This window comes from Zeugodacus cucurbitae, chromosome 2 (assembly GCF_028554725.1).
Source record: "Zeugodacus cucurbitae isolate PBARC_wt_2022May chromosome 2, idZeuCucr1.2, whole genome shotgun sequence".
Classification (NCBI taxonomy): Eukaryota; Metazoa; Arthropoda; class Insecta; order Diptera; family Tephritidae; genus Zeugodacus; species Zeugodacus cucurbitae.
This window is the reverse complement of record NC_071667.1, coordinates 11,146,840-11,164,947: the sequence shown is the minus strand read 5'-3', so window position 1 is coordinate 11,164,947 and position 18,108 is coordinate 11,146,840. Positions and strand designations below refer to the sequence as shown.

Genomic DNA, 18,108 nt, shown 5'->3' with positions numbered 1-18,108 from the left:
ACTCGTTTAGTTTCATGAGTTACAAATAACCGTTATGTGAACAAAACTATAATTATTAGCAGCTCTTGTTGCGAGAGTATAAAAATATTATACTATAAATAACACTTTTGAATTCGTTAATATTGAATCTCACGACTTGCACTCAAAAAATATGTGGAACCATAATTTCACACATTTTCGTGAAATAATAATAGTTCTGAAAAACTACTCAAAGCTAAAACATTTTTAAACCAAATTAAAGGATACAATCGAGTTCAACTCCCTTATTGCTATTTCGTACAAGAGTTGATTGATTAATTAACCGGCATTTGATCGATTAAAGCGCTGATTTAGATCGATTTACCATTAAAATGCAAAATCTTATTTTACGACATTAATTTTTTATCAAATTGAAAGTAGAATACAACTCTGCGGGTAGTTGACCACGCTGAAAATTTGGTTGTGGTTATTGATAAAATAGCAATCAGCTGGTAAAACTTACAAACTTCTATCAACAATGTATAACAGCTGATCGTTAATCGAGTAGCCGCTGTACGAAAGGCTAAAACTGGTTTCTCAATTATAATCTTAATATATTACCTTAATTTGGCTGTGCGAAAAGTTAAGCTGCACCAAATGTATGGTTCAGTGAAGATATAATAGATGTTCAAAATTCGAAATTAATTTGGTAGTTTGTTAGACTAAGAACTAAGGAAGCATAACGATGCAATTGAAAATACAAAAAAAAAACAATTTAAAAGAAGTAGAGCTTCAAACAATATACATACTATATACATATTTACATAGGAGTAACAACAAGAGAGTAACTAAAGTTTGTTTTAATCGGCTATCGTTTTTCATTTGAAACAACACGGCCATTGCTGACTACGCAGCTATACATACAAGTAGAGCTTCAAACAATATACATACTATATACATATTTACATAGGAGTAACAACAAGAGAGTAACTAAAGTTTGTTTTAATCGGCTATCGTTTTTCATTTGAAACAACACGGCCATTGCTGACTACGCAGCTATACATACCTGTATGTTTGTGAAAAAGCTGCAGTAAGTGCAACGCATAGCACTCTTCAATTTGATATATGCGCCCATAGGAACTCCGTGAGGACTATTGACAACAATGATCCGCAGCATAAAATTCCACATAAAATTTTCACAATAACCCAAAATAAGTGCAAAAAACGCTAATAGTTCTTACAACAACAACAAGTTATTTCTGATGAAAATCGACAAGGGAACGAAAGATAAAAGGCAAATAAAGTATGTCCAGCTGAGCTTCTAGCGTTGTTTTTGTTTTATTACATTTTGTTATTGTTCTTTTTTGCTTGTTTTTTTTTTGTTATAATACTTGGGTGACCAAAACTGCTTACTAAGGCAGAGTTCAAGCTGTTTGACATTCGCAAAGTCAACAACCGCGTATCGAAGGCAACAAATGGCACAGTGAAGTATTTACAAGCGAAAAGTGGCTTAAAAACTTCAACTATTATTTTTTTTATAAATATTTGAAATTTTTCCATGAAATAACATATAATGGTAACAGTGTATAAAAACAACGCTCAAAGAGCTTTCGAAAAAATTCTTAAAGCTTCAAATTGATAGCGAACGCTAGTACCATCAACATTGCAAGTCAAAAATGTATGAAGCGTTGCAGAGGTAATGACAAGTACCTCTATTAGAACTTAACATTTTAGCAATAAATGAACAACTATGTTGATTATTACTATTTCAAATACATAGCTACTCAATCAAAACAAAAAAATAGAATTGGTTATACAGCACTTGTCAGCAATCATCGTTTCAAAACAGCTTTTAGTTGGTCAAGTGGTAAATATGCATGACAAATTTGCGAAAAAGTGGAAATAACGATGAAAAGAGGAATAAAGAATAAAGTCAAAATTAACAAAAAGTTGGAAAATGCAGCAAGCATAGGGAAATCATCAAATGAATACGAATATGCCAAAATGTCAGCAGCCGCAGCAAAATAATGCATAAAACACTATAAAAGTCAGTATTCATTTTGTTGATGCGACTCGTTCGCTGTTTTTGTTTTTACTATTTTTTCCTTCCTTTTTTGTTGTTGCATGTCGCCAACAGCTACTACAGCCAACGAAAGCAAATCCTCAATGAATGCATTATGGGATGGCAAATACATGTACATTCATACATACATATACATTTGTTTGTGCTTACCGCCATAACCTCAGCAACTTTCTTGTTTTCTTTTTATACTCTCGCAACAAAAGTTGCTAAGAGAGTATTATAGTTTTGTTCACATAACGGTTGTTTGTAAGTCATAAAACTAAACGAGTTAGATATAGGGTTATATATATCAAAATGATCAGGGTGACGTGACGAGTCAAAATCCGAATGTCTGTCCGTCCGTGCAACGGATAACTTGAGTAAAAATTGAGATATCTTGATGAAACTTGGAACACACGTTCCTTGGGTCCGTGAGAGGGTCGCTTTCGGTGGGCAAAATCGGACCACTGCCACGCCCACAAATTGGCGAAAACCGAAAACACAAAAAGTGTCATAACTAAGCCATAAATAAAGTTATAAAATTAAAATTTGGAGCAAAGGATCGCACTAGGAAGGGGCATATTTGGATGTAATGTTTTTGGGAAAGTGGGCGTGGCTCCGCCCCAAAATCGGTTATTTGTATATATCTTGCAAACAAATAAAGCTATATAAACCAAACTTTCTGCAGTCAGTTCTCTTACGTACCCCACCACACACCATGAAATTAGTTCAAATCGGATAATAACCACGCCCACCTCCCATACAAAGGTTAGGTTGAAAATTACTAAAAGTGAGTTAACTCAGTAACGAAAAACTCCAGAAACATTAAATTTAAATTAAGAAATGGCACATGGAAGCTGCACTCAGATTTTTTTACAAAATGGAAAATGGGCGTGGCATCGCCCACTTATGGGTCAAAAACCATATCTCAGGAACTACTCGACCGATTTCAATGAAACTTGGTTTGTAATAGTTTCCTTACATCTAAATGATATGTTGTGAAAATAGGCCAAATCGCTTCACAACCACGCCTACTTCCTATATACCAGAACTTTGAAGACGATCTGAATCGTTAACTTTACAATATATACAGTAAGCACTAGTGAAGATATCGATGCAGAACTTTGCACAAATACTACCTTTATAGTGTGGCAGCCCCATTCTAAAAATCGCCGAAATCGGACCATAGGTTTTCAAGGCCCCATTAATCGAACATAAGGACCTCGGTGCTTCTAACCTAATATTATGGTTTCCAACTTTCAATGGACTTTATACAATATATATGACGAATATATGGGTCAAATTATGTATTATAATATAAATAAAGTTATATAAATAAATTGCGAGAGTATAAAATGTTCGGTTACACCCGAACTTAGCCCTTCCTTACTTGTTTTTATTGACATTCGAATTTTATATTACAGAAATTCAAATAAATTGTTCGATTCTAATATATTTTTAATATAAAAGCCATCATAACCATTTCGTTTAAATACATATACGGTTATATATATCGAGACGATAATTTATTCGCGTTTTTTATTGAATCTGGGTATTGTGCGATTGAAGAGAAACCAAAACAGTCGATTGTCAAAAAGGCGCAGTTGCAAAGATTGCAGTTTGGTTTCTGTATTGAAGACCGAGATTTCGTCTCAAAAAAGAATTCAAAACAGAAAGTATCAAGTAAATATATGAAGTTGTAAGAAGATTAATTTGACTTATGTTTTATGATTTGAATTAGTTAAATGAAGTCCAGTTATCTTCAATTTTTGTTACGTAACTAGTGTTAAAATCTAATTTTAAATAAAAAGTGTCCATTGTTTATGAAAGAATATATTTCGAATTCTAGTTTTTCCATTGTTTTTTGTAATTCTCCCAATAAAAGGTTATATAATCAATCACCCTTATACTATTTTACTGATCTCAATGTTCCTTCTCGTTGAAGCGGAACCGTAATATTTAGACATATGTACATGAAACATTATGTAATCAATCAACGTTATTTATCCATCGTTAAAATCTTTCTAGCGCTTCACTTGAAGCATAATGTGTAGGTCAAATTCTGCCTAATCTGTGTGATGATTTATTATATAATTTTAATACTAATTTCCGAAAATAAAATTAAATGTTTGTTTCATGGAGAAAAAATGTCAATATTCTATTCTCCATGACTATTAATATTAAATAGATACGAGTACCATGGTCGAAAAGTTCGATTTATGGAAGGAAATTTATATGAAATTTGATTTCTAAACGCTATTGCCAATTCAAAAGTTCGAGTTAAGGAGATCTTCGACTTTTAGAAGTTCGAGTTGTGGAAGTTCCACTGTATTATATATACCGAATTTCATTAAAATCGGGCGAGTAGTTTCTGAGCTATGGTTTTTGACCCTTTTCCACTTTTTAAAAAATCTGAGTTCAGCTTTTTTCTATAATCTTGTCTAAAATTTAGTGTTTCTGACGTTTTTCGTTACTGAGTTTAGTAATTTTCAACATAATAATGGGAGGTGGGAGTGGTTATTATCCGATTTCAACTACTTTTATGGTAGATGTCTCGAATTCGTCAATGCTTAGAGAGTAGTGAATCGCACAACCAACTGGTATAAATCACATAAACTGGTATAATCTAATAAAAATATAATAATCCTCTATATTAAATATGACTGTATTTCTTTTCTTACTTTTATAACAGTAAAGGCGGTATTTGTTTATAGAAAAAATTTAAATCATTATTGCCATAATCATAATAATCATAAGACATATGAATTAACAAGTAAGGAAAGGCTAAGTTCGGGTGCAACCGAACATTTTATACTCTCGTAATTTATTGCTATATTTTTATTAAGAAAACACACAATTTGACCCATATATTCGGCATAAATATATTTCACATATTAACCGATTTATAAGCTATTAAGCTCATCGTATTTTTGAAAATCCTATAATTAGGTATACTCATATATAAGGGTAGTTATGACCCGATTTTAACCTTTTCCGGTACAGAGACACACTATTAAAAGAAAAATATTTCCTCTGAATTAAATTAAGATACCTTAGAGATTTACCGAAATTTTCAGTGAAAAGTTACCATGGGGCACTGAGTTCTCCATATTCGATATCCGGGGATTGAAAAGTTATAGTCCGATTTCGAAAAATTTTTCACAAGTGATGCCACAGATCATATACGTACAGTATTTGGGTAAAGTTTTATTTCGCTATCTTCATTGGTTCTTTATGTATATATTATAAAGTGAAGGAATAAGATGGTATTCGAAAATGAGTTATATGGGAAGTTGTCGTGGTTGTAAACCGATTTCGTCCATTTTCCACACGTGTCATCAGGGTGTCAAGAAAATGTTATATACCGAATTACATTGAAATCTGTCGAGTAGATCCTGAGATATGGTTTTTGACCCATAAGTGGGGCACGCCAAGCTCATTTCCCATTTTGTAAAAAAATCTCAGTGCAGCTTCCTTCTGCTATTATTCCTGTGAAATTTAGTGTTTCTGACGTTTTTCGTTAGTGAGTTAACTCACTTTAAGTAATTTTCAACCTAAAATTTGTATGGGAGGTGGGCGTGGTTATTATCCGATTTCAACTATTTTCATGATGTGTGGTGGGGTACTTAAGAGAACCGACGACAGAAAGTTTGGTTTATATAGCTTTATTGGTTTGCGAGATACATACAAATAACCGATTTGGGGGCGGGCCACGCCCAATTCCCTAACTTTATTTATGGCTTAGTTATGACACTTTATAGGTTTTTGGTTTTCGCCATTTTGTGGGCGTGCCAATGGTGCCGATTTTGCCCATTTTCGAAAGCAAGCTCCTTAGGGTGCCAAGGAATACGTGTTCCAAGTTTCGTTAAGGTATCTCAATTTTTACTCAAGTTATCCGTTGCACGGACAGACGGACGGACAGACAGACATTCGGATTTTGACTCGTCTCGTCACCCTGATCGACTTACAAACAACCGTTTCGTCTCAAAAAAGAATTCAAAACAGAAAGTATCAAGTAAATATATGAAGTTGTAAGAAGATTAATTTGACTTATGTTTTATGATTTGAATTAGTTAAATGAAGTCCAGTTATCTTCAATTTTTGTTACGTAACTAGTGTTAAAATCTAATTTTAAATAAAAAGTGTCCATTGTTTATGAAAGAATATATTTCGAATTCTAGTTTTTCCATTGTTTTTTGTAATTCTCCCAATAAAAGGTTATATAATCAATCACCCTTATACTATTTTACTGATCTCAATGTTCCTTCTCGTTGAAGCGGAACCGTAATATTTAGACATATGTACATGAAACATTATGTAATCAATCAACGTTATTTATCCATCGTTAAAATCTTTCTAGCGCTTCACTTGAAGCATAATGTGTAGGTCAAATTCTGCCTAATCTGTGTGATGATTTATTATATAATTTTAATACTAATTTCCGAAAATAAAATTAAATGTTTGTTTCATGGAGAAAAAATGTCAATATTCTATTCTCCATGACTATTAATATTAAATAGATACGAGTACCATGGTCGAAAAGTTCGATTTATGGAAGGAAATTTATATGAAATTTGATTTCTAAACGCTATTGCCAATTCAAAAGTTCGAGTTAAGGAGATCTTCGACTTTTAGAAGTTCGAGTTGTGGAAGTTCCACTGTATTATATATACCGAATTTCATTAAAATCGGGCGAGTAGTTTCTGAGCTATGGTTTTTGACCCTTTTCCACTTTTTAAAAAATCTGAGTTCAGCTTTTTTCTATAATCTTGTCTAAAATTTAGTGTTTCTGACGTTTTTCGTTACTGAGTTTAGTAATTTTCAACATAATAATGGGAGGTGGGAGTGGTTATTATCCGATTTCAACTACTTTTATGGTAGATGTCTCGAATTCGTCAATGCTTAGAGAGTAGTGAATCGCACAACCAACTGGTATAAATCACATAAACTGGTATAATCTAATAAAAATATAATAATCCTCTATATTAAATATGACTGTATTTCTTTTCTTACTTTTATAACAGTAAAGGCGGTATTTGTTTATAGAAAAAATTTAAATCATTATTGCCATAATCATAATAATCATAAGACATATGAATTAACAAGTAAGGAAAGGCTAAGTTCGGGTGCAACCGAACATTTTATACTCTCGTAATTTATTGCTATATTTTTATTAAGAAAACACACAATTTGACCCATATATTCGGCATAAATATATTTCACATATTAACCGATTTATAAGCTATTAAGCTCATCGTATTTTTGAAAATCCTATAATTAGGTATACTCATATATAAGGGTAGTTATGACCCGATTTTAACCTTTTCCGGTACAGAGACACACTATTAAAAGAAAAATATTTCCTCTGAATTAAATTAAGATACCTTAGAGATTTACCGAAATTTTCAGTGAAAAGTTACCATGGGGCACTGAGTTCTCCATATTCGATATCCGGGGATTGAAAAGTTATAGTCCGATTTCGAAAAATTTTTCACAAGTGATGCCACAGATCATATACGTACAGTATTTGGGTAAAGTTTTATTTCGCTATCTTCATTGGTTCTTTATGTATATATTATAAAGTGAAGGAATAAGATGGTATTCGAAAATGAGTTATATGGGAAGTTGTCGTGGTTGTAAACCGATTTCGTCCATTTTCCACACGTGTCATCAGGGTGTCAAGAAAATGTTATATACCGAATTACATTGAAATCTGTCGAGTAGATCCTGAGATATGGTTTTTGACCCATAAGTGGGGCACGCCAAGCTCATTTCCCATTTTGTAAAAAAATCTCAGTGCAGCTTCCTTCTGCTATTATTCCTGTGAAATTTAGTGTTTCTGACGTTTTTCGTTAGTGAGTTAACTCACTTTAAGTAATTTTCAACCTAAAATTTGTATGGGAGGTGGGCGTGGTTATTATCCGATTTCAACTATTTTCATGATGTGTGGTGGGGTACTTAAGAGAACCGACGACAGAAAGTTTGGTTTATATAGCTTTATTGGTTTGCGAGATACATACAAATAACCGATTTGGGGGCGGGCCACGCCCAATTCCCTAACTTTATTTATGGCTTAGTTATGACACTTTATAGGTTTTTGGTTTTCGCCATTTTGTGGGCGTGCCAATGGTGCCGATTTTGCCCATTTTCGAAAGCAAGCTCCTTAGGGTGCCAAGGAATACGTGTTCCAAGTTTCGTTAAGGTATCTCAATTTTTACTCAAGTTATCCGTTGCACGGACAGACGGACGGACAGACAGACATTCGGATTTTGACTCGTCTCGTCACCCTGATCGACTTACAAACAACCGTTATGTGAACAAAACTATAATACTCTCTTAGCAACTTTTGTTGCGAAAGTATAAAAGTGTTGAATTTTATAAAAAAGCTTAAAATTATTGATCAGTACCAAATGGAAGTATAAGTGAAGAATTTATTGGATTTCAATTGTTTTGTTAGGATCTTTCATTTTTTAACAAATAATTAATAAAACAATTTATTAAACTGCAATTTACGGATATATAACTCATTTTTATACTCTCGCAACAAAAGTTGCTAAAGAGAGTATTATAGTTTTGTCCACATAACGGTTGTTTGTAAGTCCTAAAACTAAACGAGTTAGATATAGGGTTATATATACCAAAGTGATCAGGGTGACGAGTAAAGTTCAAATCCGGATGTCTGTCTGTCCGTCCGTCCGTCTGTCAGTCTGTCCGTCCGTGCAAGCTGTAACTTGAGTAAAAATTGAGATATCTTAATGAAACTTGGAACACGTGTTCCTTGGCACCATAAGAAGGTTAAGTTCGAAGATGGGCGGAATCGGACCACTGTCACGCCCATAAAATGGCGATAACCAAAAACACATAAAGAGCTGTAACTAAGCCATAAATAAAATTATGAAAATAAAATTTGGAACATAGGATCGCATTAGGGAGGGGCACATTTGAATGTAATTTTTTTGGAAAAGTGGGCGTGACCCCGCCCCCAAATATGTTTTTTGTATATATCTTGCAAACCAATAAAGCTATATAACCCAAACTTTCTGTAGTCGTTTCTTTTAGCCGTTTCCTTATACAGTCCAAAAATGAAAGAAATCGGATAATAACCACGCCCACCTCCCATACAAAGGTTAGGTTAAAAATGACTAAAAGTACGTTAACTCACTAACGAGAAACGTCAGAAACACAAAATTTCACAGAAATGATAGCAGAAGGAAGCTGCACTCAGATCTTTTTACAAATTGGAAAATGGGCGTGGCATCGCCCACTTATAGGTCAAAAACCATATCTCAGGAACTACTCGACAGATTTCAATGAAATTCGGTATATAATATTTTATTGACACCCTAATGACATGTGTGGAAAATGGATGAAATCGGATCACAACCACGACTACTTTCTTTATAACTCAATTTTGAATTCCATCTGAAACCTTCACTTTATAATATATACATTAGGAACCAATGATGATAGCGAAATAAAACTTTAAACAAATACAGTATATGATCAGTGGCATCACTTGTGAAAAAATTGTCGAAAACGGACTATAATTTTTTAAGGCCCCAGATATCGAACATGTTGAACTCAGCGCCTAAGGGTAAATTTTTACCGAAAATATGGGTAAATCTCTCAGCTAATTTAATGTAATTCAGAGGAAACTGTTTTCTTCCAATAGTGTGTCTCTGTTCCAAAAATTATTAAAATCGGGTCACAACATCTCCTAGCTCCCATATACATAATTATAGGTTTTTCAAAAATTCGTTGGGCTTTATTACGCATATATGTATTGGTTAATATGTGATATATCTTAGCAAAATTAAGTGAGCGTATAGTATTGGATATAGTCTCCCTTGCTGGTGAAATTGAATGAAATCGGTTCAGGAATTACCTCAGCCCTCATATCTATATATGACGATTTTCGTTATTGTATTAAACTTTATGCCGAATTTATGGGTAAATTTGTGCGTTATCTTAATAAAATTTCTTCAATAAATTGCGAGAGTATAAAATGTTCAGTTACACTCGAACTTAGCCTTTCCTTACTTGTTATTGATAAAAATACCTCTAAGTAAGTACTCGAATTAACGAAAAATTCGATATATCGAACAGGCCTGACAATTAATGTGTTCGTTATTTCGGAAAACTTCTGTATTATAATTAAATTAATCAGTTGTGGAGAAGAATTAATTACATATCACTTTGACATCAAATGACGCGTGACACAAAATTATATGTGAGTGAAATTAGTAACTACATATTGTTCGCGGTTCTTAATTTTATTTTTTATACATTTGTATATACCATACATTTATTGCATTCCTCAGCATAGTCATAGCATAAACGTCATTGTATTAACCTGGCTTTCTCTAAAGATAATTTATTAATAAATTTATATGTTACAACCGCGTTTCATTTTTTTTTAATTATAACACACACCTTAGGGGCCATCCATAAATTACGTCACACGAATTTAAGGACTTTCCCCCTCCTTGTCACAAGTTGTCACATTTTGTACTCACACCGTCGTTCACTATAAAACTCTACCCTGAGTTCGATCACTGGATTGTCAAATAAAAGTCACACTTAAATGGCTATACACTAATCTTTATTTTTAATTCCTTATAACTTAACACTTTAGTACTCAATACTCTACTTTACAACTCTAACTTATAACTTCTTTACACTTTGCTCGACAACTATCTCCTTAGAATTGTCCTCACTCGACAACTCTCTTATCAGAATTGTGTCTTGCTGCCAGCCCGGCAGCCCTTATATAGTCGATTGCTAGCACGTTATCGTCACTCGAACATTCTGGCAACTACGAATATCGATGTCTAGATAGATCTGGCAAGTTATCGATTTCGATTGTCAATTCTTGTTTGTTCTGGTGCCATTTTCGTTACACTGCCCTCCACTTAAGTCTGATCGTCCCGATTAGACATACTTCCAGAACCAAACCCTTAGCATTTCTTCCTTTCATCTCGTCTTCTAGGACACTGTTGTCCTCCTTAGCGTTTCTTTCTCCATTGGCATTAATCCTAAACTTTAAATCAATCAGTAACCAAAAATTATCCTCGCAGTGGTCTACGCCGTTGATTCCAGGAACATGGATATATGGACATCCTCTGTATCTGTGACGATACCTGTCCACCAGCTTTCTAAAATGCTCTTCCAAATTTCGGATGAATCTTTTCACCATGATATCGGATCGTGGATGTGATGCAGCTTCACATAAGTTCCGGACACATAGCTTCTGGCACATCTCCCAACTTTTGATGTCCACGTCCAACATCTCGTCAATCCCTTGGCTTAGAATTGGGTATTTCTTCATCCTAGCTATCAAACCATTCCTGTTTCTCGATCTGCTGGTAGGTAATGGACCAGCTACAACCATGGCAAATTGCTCCAATGGCGTTCCCGAACTGTACTGCTTCATCTGACCATGTCTCTTGGAACTTGACACTTCATTTGCAATGCAATCTCTCATTGATTGACAACAACCAACCCAACAAAACTGATTCCTCAACCTTCCCAAGGTTTCCGTGATTCTTATGTGCCCTTCACTTGGACCTTTGTAGCAAACTTTAGGTGATCTTTCGTTTCGAACAACCACGACAGATCGGGAGTAGTATCCTCCTTTGCCTTACCACACTCGATATAAGCAACCAGCCACCAACTTAAAACTGTTCCACTGTGCCTTTGAGTATAGAGGTTCTGCATACATTTCTTCATTCTTTGGATTTTTCACAACTGGAGCTTCATCTTGAGATTCTTGTTCCTTCATATCACAATCTTTTGTCCATGACACGTCTGTTTTCTCTGGAATCACCTGCGTCGATTTATGCACCTCCTCTTCCTTCAACTGCGTCGACACCTGTGCCGAAACCTGCGATGGTATACCCTCTCCATGCACTTCCAGCTGTCTTGACACCTCTTCTCTTTTTAAGGTCACCTCCATCGACTCGTCCTCTTTCAACTGTGAGGATATCCCATTCACTTCCAATTGTGTTAACAAAATCTCTCCATGCTATTCTAAAGGTCTTGAAATATATGCCTTATTCGCTTCTAACGGTGTAGACATATTCTCCCCATGCTCTTCCAGCTGTTTTAACATGTCTACTCTATTTGTGGTTACATCCATTGACTCCTCCTCCTGCTCTTCCAACTGTAAAGACACTCCATTCGCTTCCGACTGTGTTGACAAAACTTGCCTATGCGCTTCCAAAGGCTTTGACATACACGCATCATTCGCTTCGGTCTGTGTTAATAAAATTTCTTCATGCTTTTCCAGCTGTGAAGATATCCCATTCGCTTCCGACTTCCGCTCTTTTAACTGTGAAGAAAATTTAGCTGATATTTGCTCTGTTATTTGGGATAACTTTGTTGTTAAGCGTATCTCCCGTTCTTTCATTCGCGTTGACCAACGCGTGTCCTGTTCTTCCATTCGCTTTGCCCAACGCGCGTCCTGCGCTTCAAACTGTGATTGCTGCTGAGCTTTCATCTTTAATAGCTGCGCATGGAACTATGACGACATTGCAGACAAAAACATGTTTATGTCCAGTGTTCCCGAGGAACATGAAGTATCTTTCTTTTCTTCTATCTTCGTTGTTGATTCCTCCAACACCGATTCGAAAACATATTCGTCAACGTTGATGTTTTCTTCTTCCATAGCCTCTCTTAACCGGGCTTGCAATTCGGATTTCAAACCATTCGTTGCTAAACCTCGTTGTTCCAACTCCTTTTTGAGTTGTGGTATCCTTAAATCATTGAATTTAGCCATTACCTCCTATGGAATTTGATTTGTCAATCCCACTTCTGACACCAATTGTAACGGATTTCCAAAATCTGTCGTTTACTCTAAAAATCTACCCTGAGTTCGATCACTGGATTGTCAAATAAAAGTCACATTTTAATGGCTATACACTAATCTTTATTTCTAATTCCTTATAACTTAACACTTTAGTACTCAATACTCTACTTTACAACTCTAACTTATAACTTCTTTACACTTTGCTCGACAACTATCTCCTTAGAATTGTCCTCACTCGACAACTCTCTTATCAGAACAGTGTCCTGCTGCCAGCCCGGCAGCCCTTATATAGTCGATTGCTAGCATGTTATCGCCACTCGAACATTCTGGCAACTACGAATATCGATGTCTAGATAGATCTGGCAAGTTATCGATTCCGATTGTCAATTCTTGTTTGTTCTGGTGCCATTTTCGTTACAATACATACGCAACGGTAAAACCACGCCACCGCCGGCAGAAGTAGCCGCGCGTGATCGGCGTGGAACAGAGCAGCCAGTCGTCTAGCACCCAGGAGCGCAGCAGAGCGGAACACGATATTGCACTAAATTTTGAAATGTGATGTCTCAAAGCTTTTGACCCCACAATGTCACTTCTGGATGATACCCTCCCCCCCTTCAAGGTGTGACGTAATTTATGGATGGCCCCTTAATATCTCTATACATTAAACTTTAAACAGAATACTGTGCTGTAACACTCATGCAAATAAAATTATATATGTCTAAACCAAATACTAAAATGATCAGGCAAATGATCGCCAACATTAAAAGAGCATCTACAAATTTTCATAGCAGTGGCATTTATTGCAATGCATGATAGCTAAAATACACAGAACATCTTCCCGAAATCTACGAACTTGACGACGCTTCCCCATGAATATTATCCATTGTGGTATACTAGAAATAGTCCCATGACTTTATTAACTGAATGTCAATTAACAGCTTCATTAAATCTCTTCAAGTATATAATAATCTAAATTATTTTCGATATTTCAAAACTATCGATTATTTACAAAACATTTCATTTTAGTCACCCTATTCGAAAGTGCAGTGTTGCCTTGATTAATTGCACAATTGCCAAAAATTTCAAATGAGCCTACATTGGGTGTGCAAAAAATTGACATTTGAAAAGCAGCTGCAAGCAAGGCGGGGATTTCGCGCCGCATGCAAAAACACGCCGTTCTTCATTTATTCTTCAATTAATTGCAGTAGTGCTCAGTGCATTTTGATATTCATAGTTTGTGAAGTTTAATAAAGAAATAGTTACTGAAAATGTCGCTTGCATTTCAAAATGCAGATTCTGTTAAACAAGCGCTCTTTGAAGAGTTACAAAACTTACTTAGCTCTGATACGAGCGTACTGCAGTCAGCTGAACAAAAAATAAAGCACCTCGAATACACCGAAGGTACGTGGAAATAATTCATTACAATTGCGCTTCAAAAATAATGTGTAAATTAATTAAAATTTCAGGTTATGGCGTTTACTTATCCGAGCTAATTATGAATCAATCTTTCGATTTGCCATTGCGACAGATTGCTTGTATTATGCTGACCAGGTACGTCGAGAATCATTGGTGTGATGGTGATGATGTTGCAACAGATCAAGCAAAGCGTACCATACGAAATATTTTACCTAATGGATTGTACGATCCCAACTCAAAGATACGTTCTTCCGTGGCGCATACAATTTCCACAATTGCAACGACTGATTGGCCAACCGTTTGGACGGAATTATTTGATATTATCATTAAGTGTTTGGGTGGCAATGAGGATTCGATACATGGTGCTATGCAGATCTTACAAGATTTTTCATACGATGACAAGCAAGTAAAGGAATTGGGGCCGGTTGTCATCTCTGAAGTTTATCGTATCTTTGAATCTGAGCAAAACTATAGCATTAAAACACGTACATCGGCTATAAAGATATTGAAGTCACTTTTCCTATCTATTAGCATAAATATTGCTGATAAAACTGAACAAGCAACAATGATGAATTCCATTTTAAATAATTTTATGGAGAAACTCCTGCACTACCTAGCAATGAACTGCGGCGCAACGTCAAACTTTATGCTTAGAACGGAAATTGTGAAATGTTAGTGTTTTATAATTTTCTTGTTGCAATTCAGATTTCTAAAACATTTTATATTCTTTAGTGCTAACGTTCCTGGTAACTGAGATGCCAAAATATATACAACCTTACATGGAGCGTATTCTACCAATCATCTGGCAGCTACTTACACAGATCGCAGATGTTTTTGTAAAAGTAACCGTCAACCAAATCGAACCAAATCCATTCCCTGTAACCGAATCTGTAGAAGATGATGAACTCACAAACTTCTCAACCATGATTATACAAATCTTTGAATTTATACAGTGTATTATTTGTGCACAAAAATTCCGTTCCGTTATCAAAAGTGTGCTGGCCGACTTAATTTATATTGTGATTGTTTACATACAAGTGCCTGAGGAACAAATCGAAGATTGGAATGATGATCCTGAAAAATTTGTCGATGACGAGGAGGAAGGTGGTGTTGAGTTAACAATTCGCTTGTGTGGCCAAGACGTTTTGAGTGTAAGACTTACAATTTTTATTCACTCTTTTTTTATTTATGTTAATAATTTTCAAATAAAGGCTCTCTGTGATGAACTCGGCGCTAAAGTATTGCCATCATTGCAAGAAGCGCTCGGTCGCCATATGAATGTTGCGGAGGCTGAAAAAAGTGCACGAAATCCCAATTGGTGGAAAATACAGGAAGCTTGTATGGTTGCTGTGCACGCATATCGTGAACTTATACTGGAGACTGAAGATCAATTCGATTTACTGAACTATCTTACACTCGTACGGAACTTACTGAATTATCAAGATTCGGCGCATCTAGTTGGACGCGCTTTGTGGACATTGAGCACTTATTCAAAGTCAAAACTTTACAATCCGCAGATGTTGGAAGAAATTTTAGTGGCAACAATGCAAAGTTTGTCTCCTGAAAAATCCATTGTTTTGAAAATTAGTGCAGTGAGGTAGATATAAACTACTTATTTTAAATTTATGCCGAAAACTTGTAATCAAATTATTATTTATTAGAGCTATACACGGTTTTGTGCAAGCGCATGAAAAATCGGAAGGCGATAAACGTGCTTTGATTCAAGCAAAACTACCAGGCTTCGTCGATGGCATACTAGAAATTATACCCGGTTGTAAGTCATCAGTACTCACACTTGTTTTGGAGTGCTTGACTACAATCATAACAGTAATAATTTGTTTATGAATTATAATGAACTACGATCACTAATTTGTATAAATTTCCTATTTCAGTTTGATCCCTCATTTGCTGCTCAGGCGCAATCTAAGCTGATACCATTAACAATTGCTGTGTTCCTAAAGTATCCGGAAGATCCCTACATACTGGAGATTGTACAAGATCTCATTAAAGCGCTCTTGCAAAATCCTCTCTGTTTGGAGCCGTTGCAAGAAAAGTTCATCCCTACTATTGTTAGCATACTCTCATTGCAAGGTGAACAAGCGAACACCGCAAAGCAAGACATTGCCCTGGATGTATTGACCACAATTGTGCGTTATTCGAAACCACCGCTATCAGCAGCACTGGTGGAAAGCGCATTCCCCGCTATGGTACACTGTGTACTCAGTTCCGATGATAATGCTGTAATGGTATCGGGTGGTGAATGCTTAAGAGCTTTTATATTTGTTTCACCCGAACAGATATGCTCTTATAAAAATGGAGAAGGTCTCAATTTCATTATGCAATTGACCACAATGTTACTAAACCCAATGAATAACGAAATGACTGCCGGTCAGGTGGATCGTTTGGTTATAACCATCATAACCAAAATGGGTAATATGCTTGGTGAGAATGTGGATCTCCTATTGAAGGCTGTAATCAGTAAAATGCAACTTGCGGAATGTCTTAAAGTGATCATGAGTTTGGTGGTAATATTTGCACACCTTTTCTTAACACAAATGGATGCAGTACTGAATTTCCTATCAACTGTACCCGGTCCCACAGGCGAGCCAGCTATGCAATTCGTATTCAGTAATTGGTTGGCAAAACAAACTTCCTTCTTTGGCACTTTTGAGCGAAAGGTAAAGAAGTTCATTTTAATTAAGAAATGGCTTTTTAATTTTTTTTTCTTCATTAGGTGACTACAATGGCGCTCTGTAAGCTTTTTGAGTACGGCGTAACCACCCAAGATACGCGCCTTACATCAATCACTGTTAAGGAGCAAGTCATAACTGATTCCACCAGTCCGCGCGTGAAAACACGTTCACAAGCGGCAGCTGCCCAACAATGGGTTACAATTCCTGCTTTGGTCAAAATATTTAAACTACTTGTAAATGAGCTGGCTCATTTAAAAGAAGCGAATCTCGCTGAATGTGAAGAGGACTCCGACGATGATGATGATCCTTCTAGTAGCGCAGCCGGTGATAAACCCTCTGGAAACTCACCACCGAAACCACGTTTTGTCTCTGATTTGTATTTCAATGAGGATGATGATGAGAACACCGACGATGATCAACTCACACAAGAACTCATGAAGGACCCACTGTTCCAAACGAATATGGAGGAGAACCTCACGAAATTCCTACAACACTTCTCCAGTAATGAACATTTCGGCATGTTTGTTAGCCACTTAAACGCAGCTGAGAAGCAAGTGCTCAAGTCTATCCAAGTCGATGTGGCATAAAAGCCTCCAGTGTATCTAATTTTTCCTTAATCACGCAGTAAAAGAAAAACTCATACTCTTTGCAAATTTTTTTACAAGCGATAACTACGAAAATTAATTTGATAAAATTCATACTCTTTGTATTAGAGGGCGTTGAAATATTTTTGCTATGAATTGTTTATATAGATACTTGCAACGTTAAATGTTTACATTATTTAAATTGTTTTCTTTTTTTTTATACCGCAGTATGCGATGACGCCTAACTATTTCATTGGCCTGGAAATAAAAGGCAAAGTTAACAAGAGATTTTATGTTTTTGTTTTTGCTGTTTTAAGAATGTCATATACATGCTTTAAATCGATTTGAATCCAATAAGGGTAACCATTATATATCCTACGGGTACCCATTATATATCCTACGGGTAACCATTATATACCCTACGGGTTTCTAATAAGCGTAAGTAGTCGCTGGAACTCTCAAAAATATTCTGAAGAAAGAACACCCACATTTAAATGCAATAAAAAGTAATAAGCTCTGTGTGCAAAAATTTGCCAGAGTTTTATTCACATAACGGTTGTTTGCAATGCCGTATTAAATCAGGCCGAT

At 35.6% G+C, this 18,108-nt stretch overlaps 1 protein-coding gene across 1 annotated transcript; it reads left to right on the top strand.

The window, feature by feature from the left end:
* Positions 1 to 13,926: 13,926 nt before the first annotated feature.
* Positions 13,927 to 17,806, top strand: LOC105212316 (importin-9). The gene is made up of 7 exons (XM_011184210.3): positions 13,927 to 14,228; positions 14,294 to 14,914; positions 14,976 to 15,394; positions 15,455 to 15,840; positions 15,905 to 16,070; positions 16,136 to 16,921; positions 16,978 to 17,806. The coding sequence occupies exons 1-7, from the start codon at positions 14,096 to 14,098 to the stop codon at positions 17,521 to 17,523; spliced, it is 3,057 nt and encodes a 1,018-aa protein (XP_011182512.1). The 5' UTR covers positions 13,927 to 14,095; the 3' UTR covers positions 17,524 to 17,806.
* The last annotated feature ends 302 nt before the right edge of the window (positions 17,807 to 18,108 follow it).

What these genes read in the sequence shown, in the direction of transcription:
- LOC105212316 (XM_011184210.3), top strand. Translation starts at nt 14,096, where the DNA reads ATGTCGCTTGCATTTCAAAATGCAGATTCTGTTAAACAAGCGCTCTTT. An exon ending in GCACCTCGAATACACCGAAG is followed by an intron (nt 14,229 to 14,293) that starts GTACGTGGAAAT and finishes TTAAAATTTCAG; the next exon opens with GTTATGGCGTTTACTTATCC. An exon ending in TTGGCACTTTTGAGCGAAAG is followed by an intron (nt 16,922 to 16,977) that starts GTAAAGAAGTTC and finishes TTTCTTCATTAG; the next exon opens with GTGACTACAATGGCGCTCTG.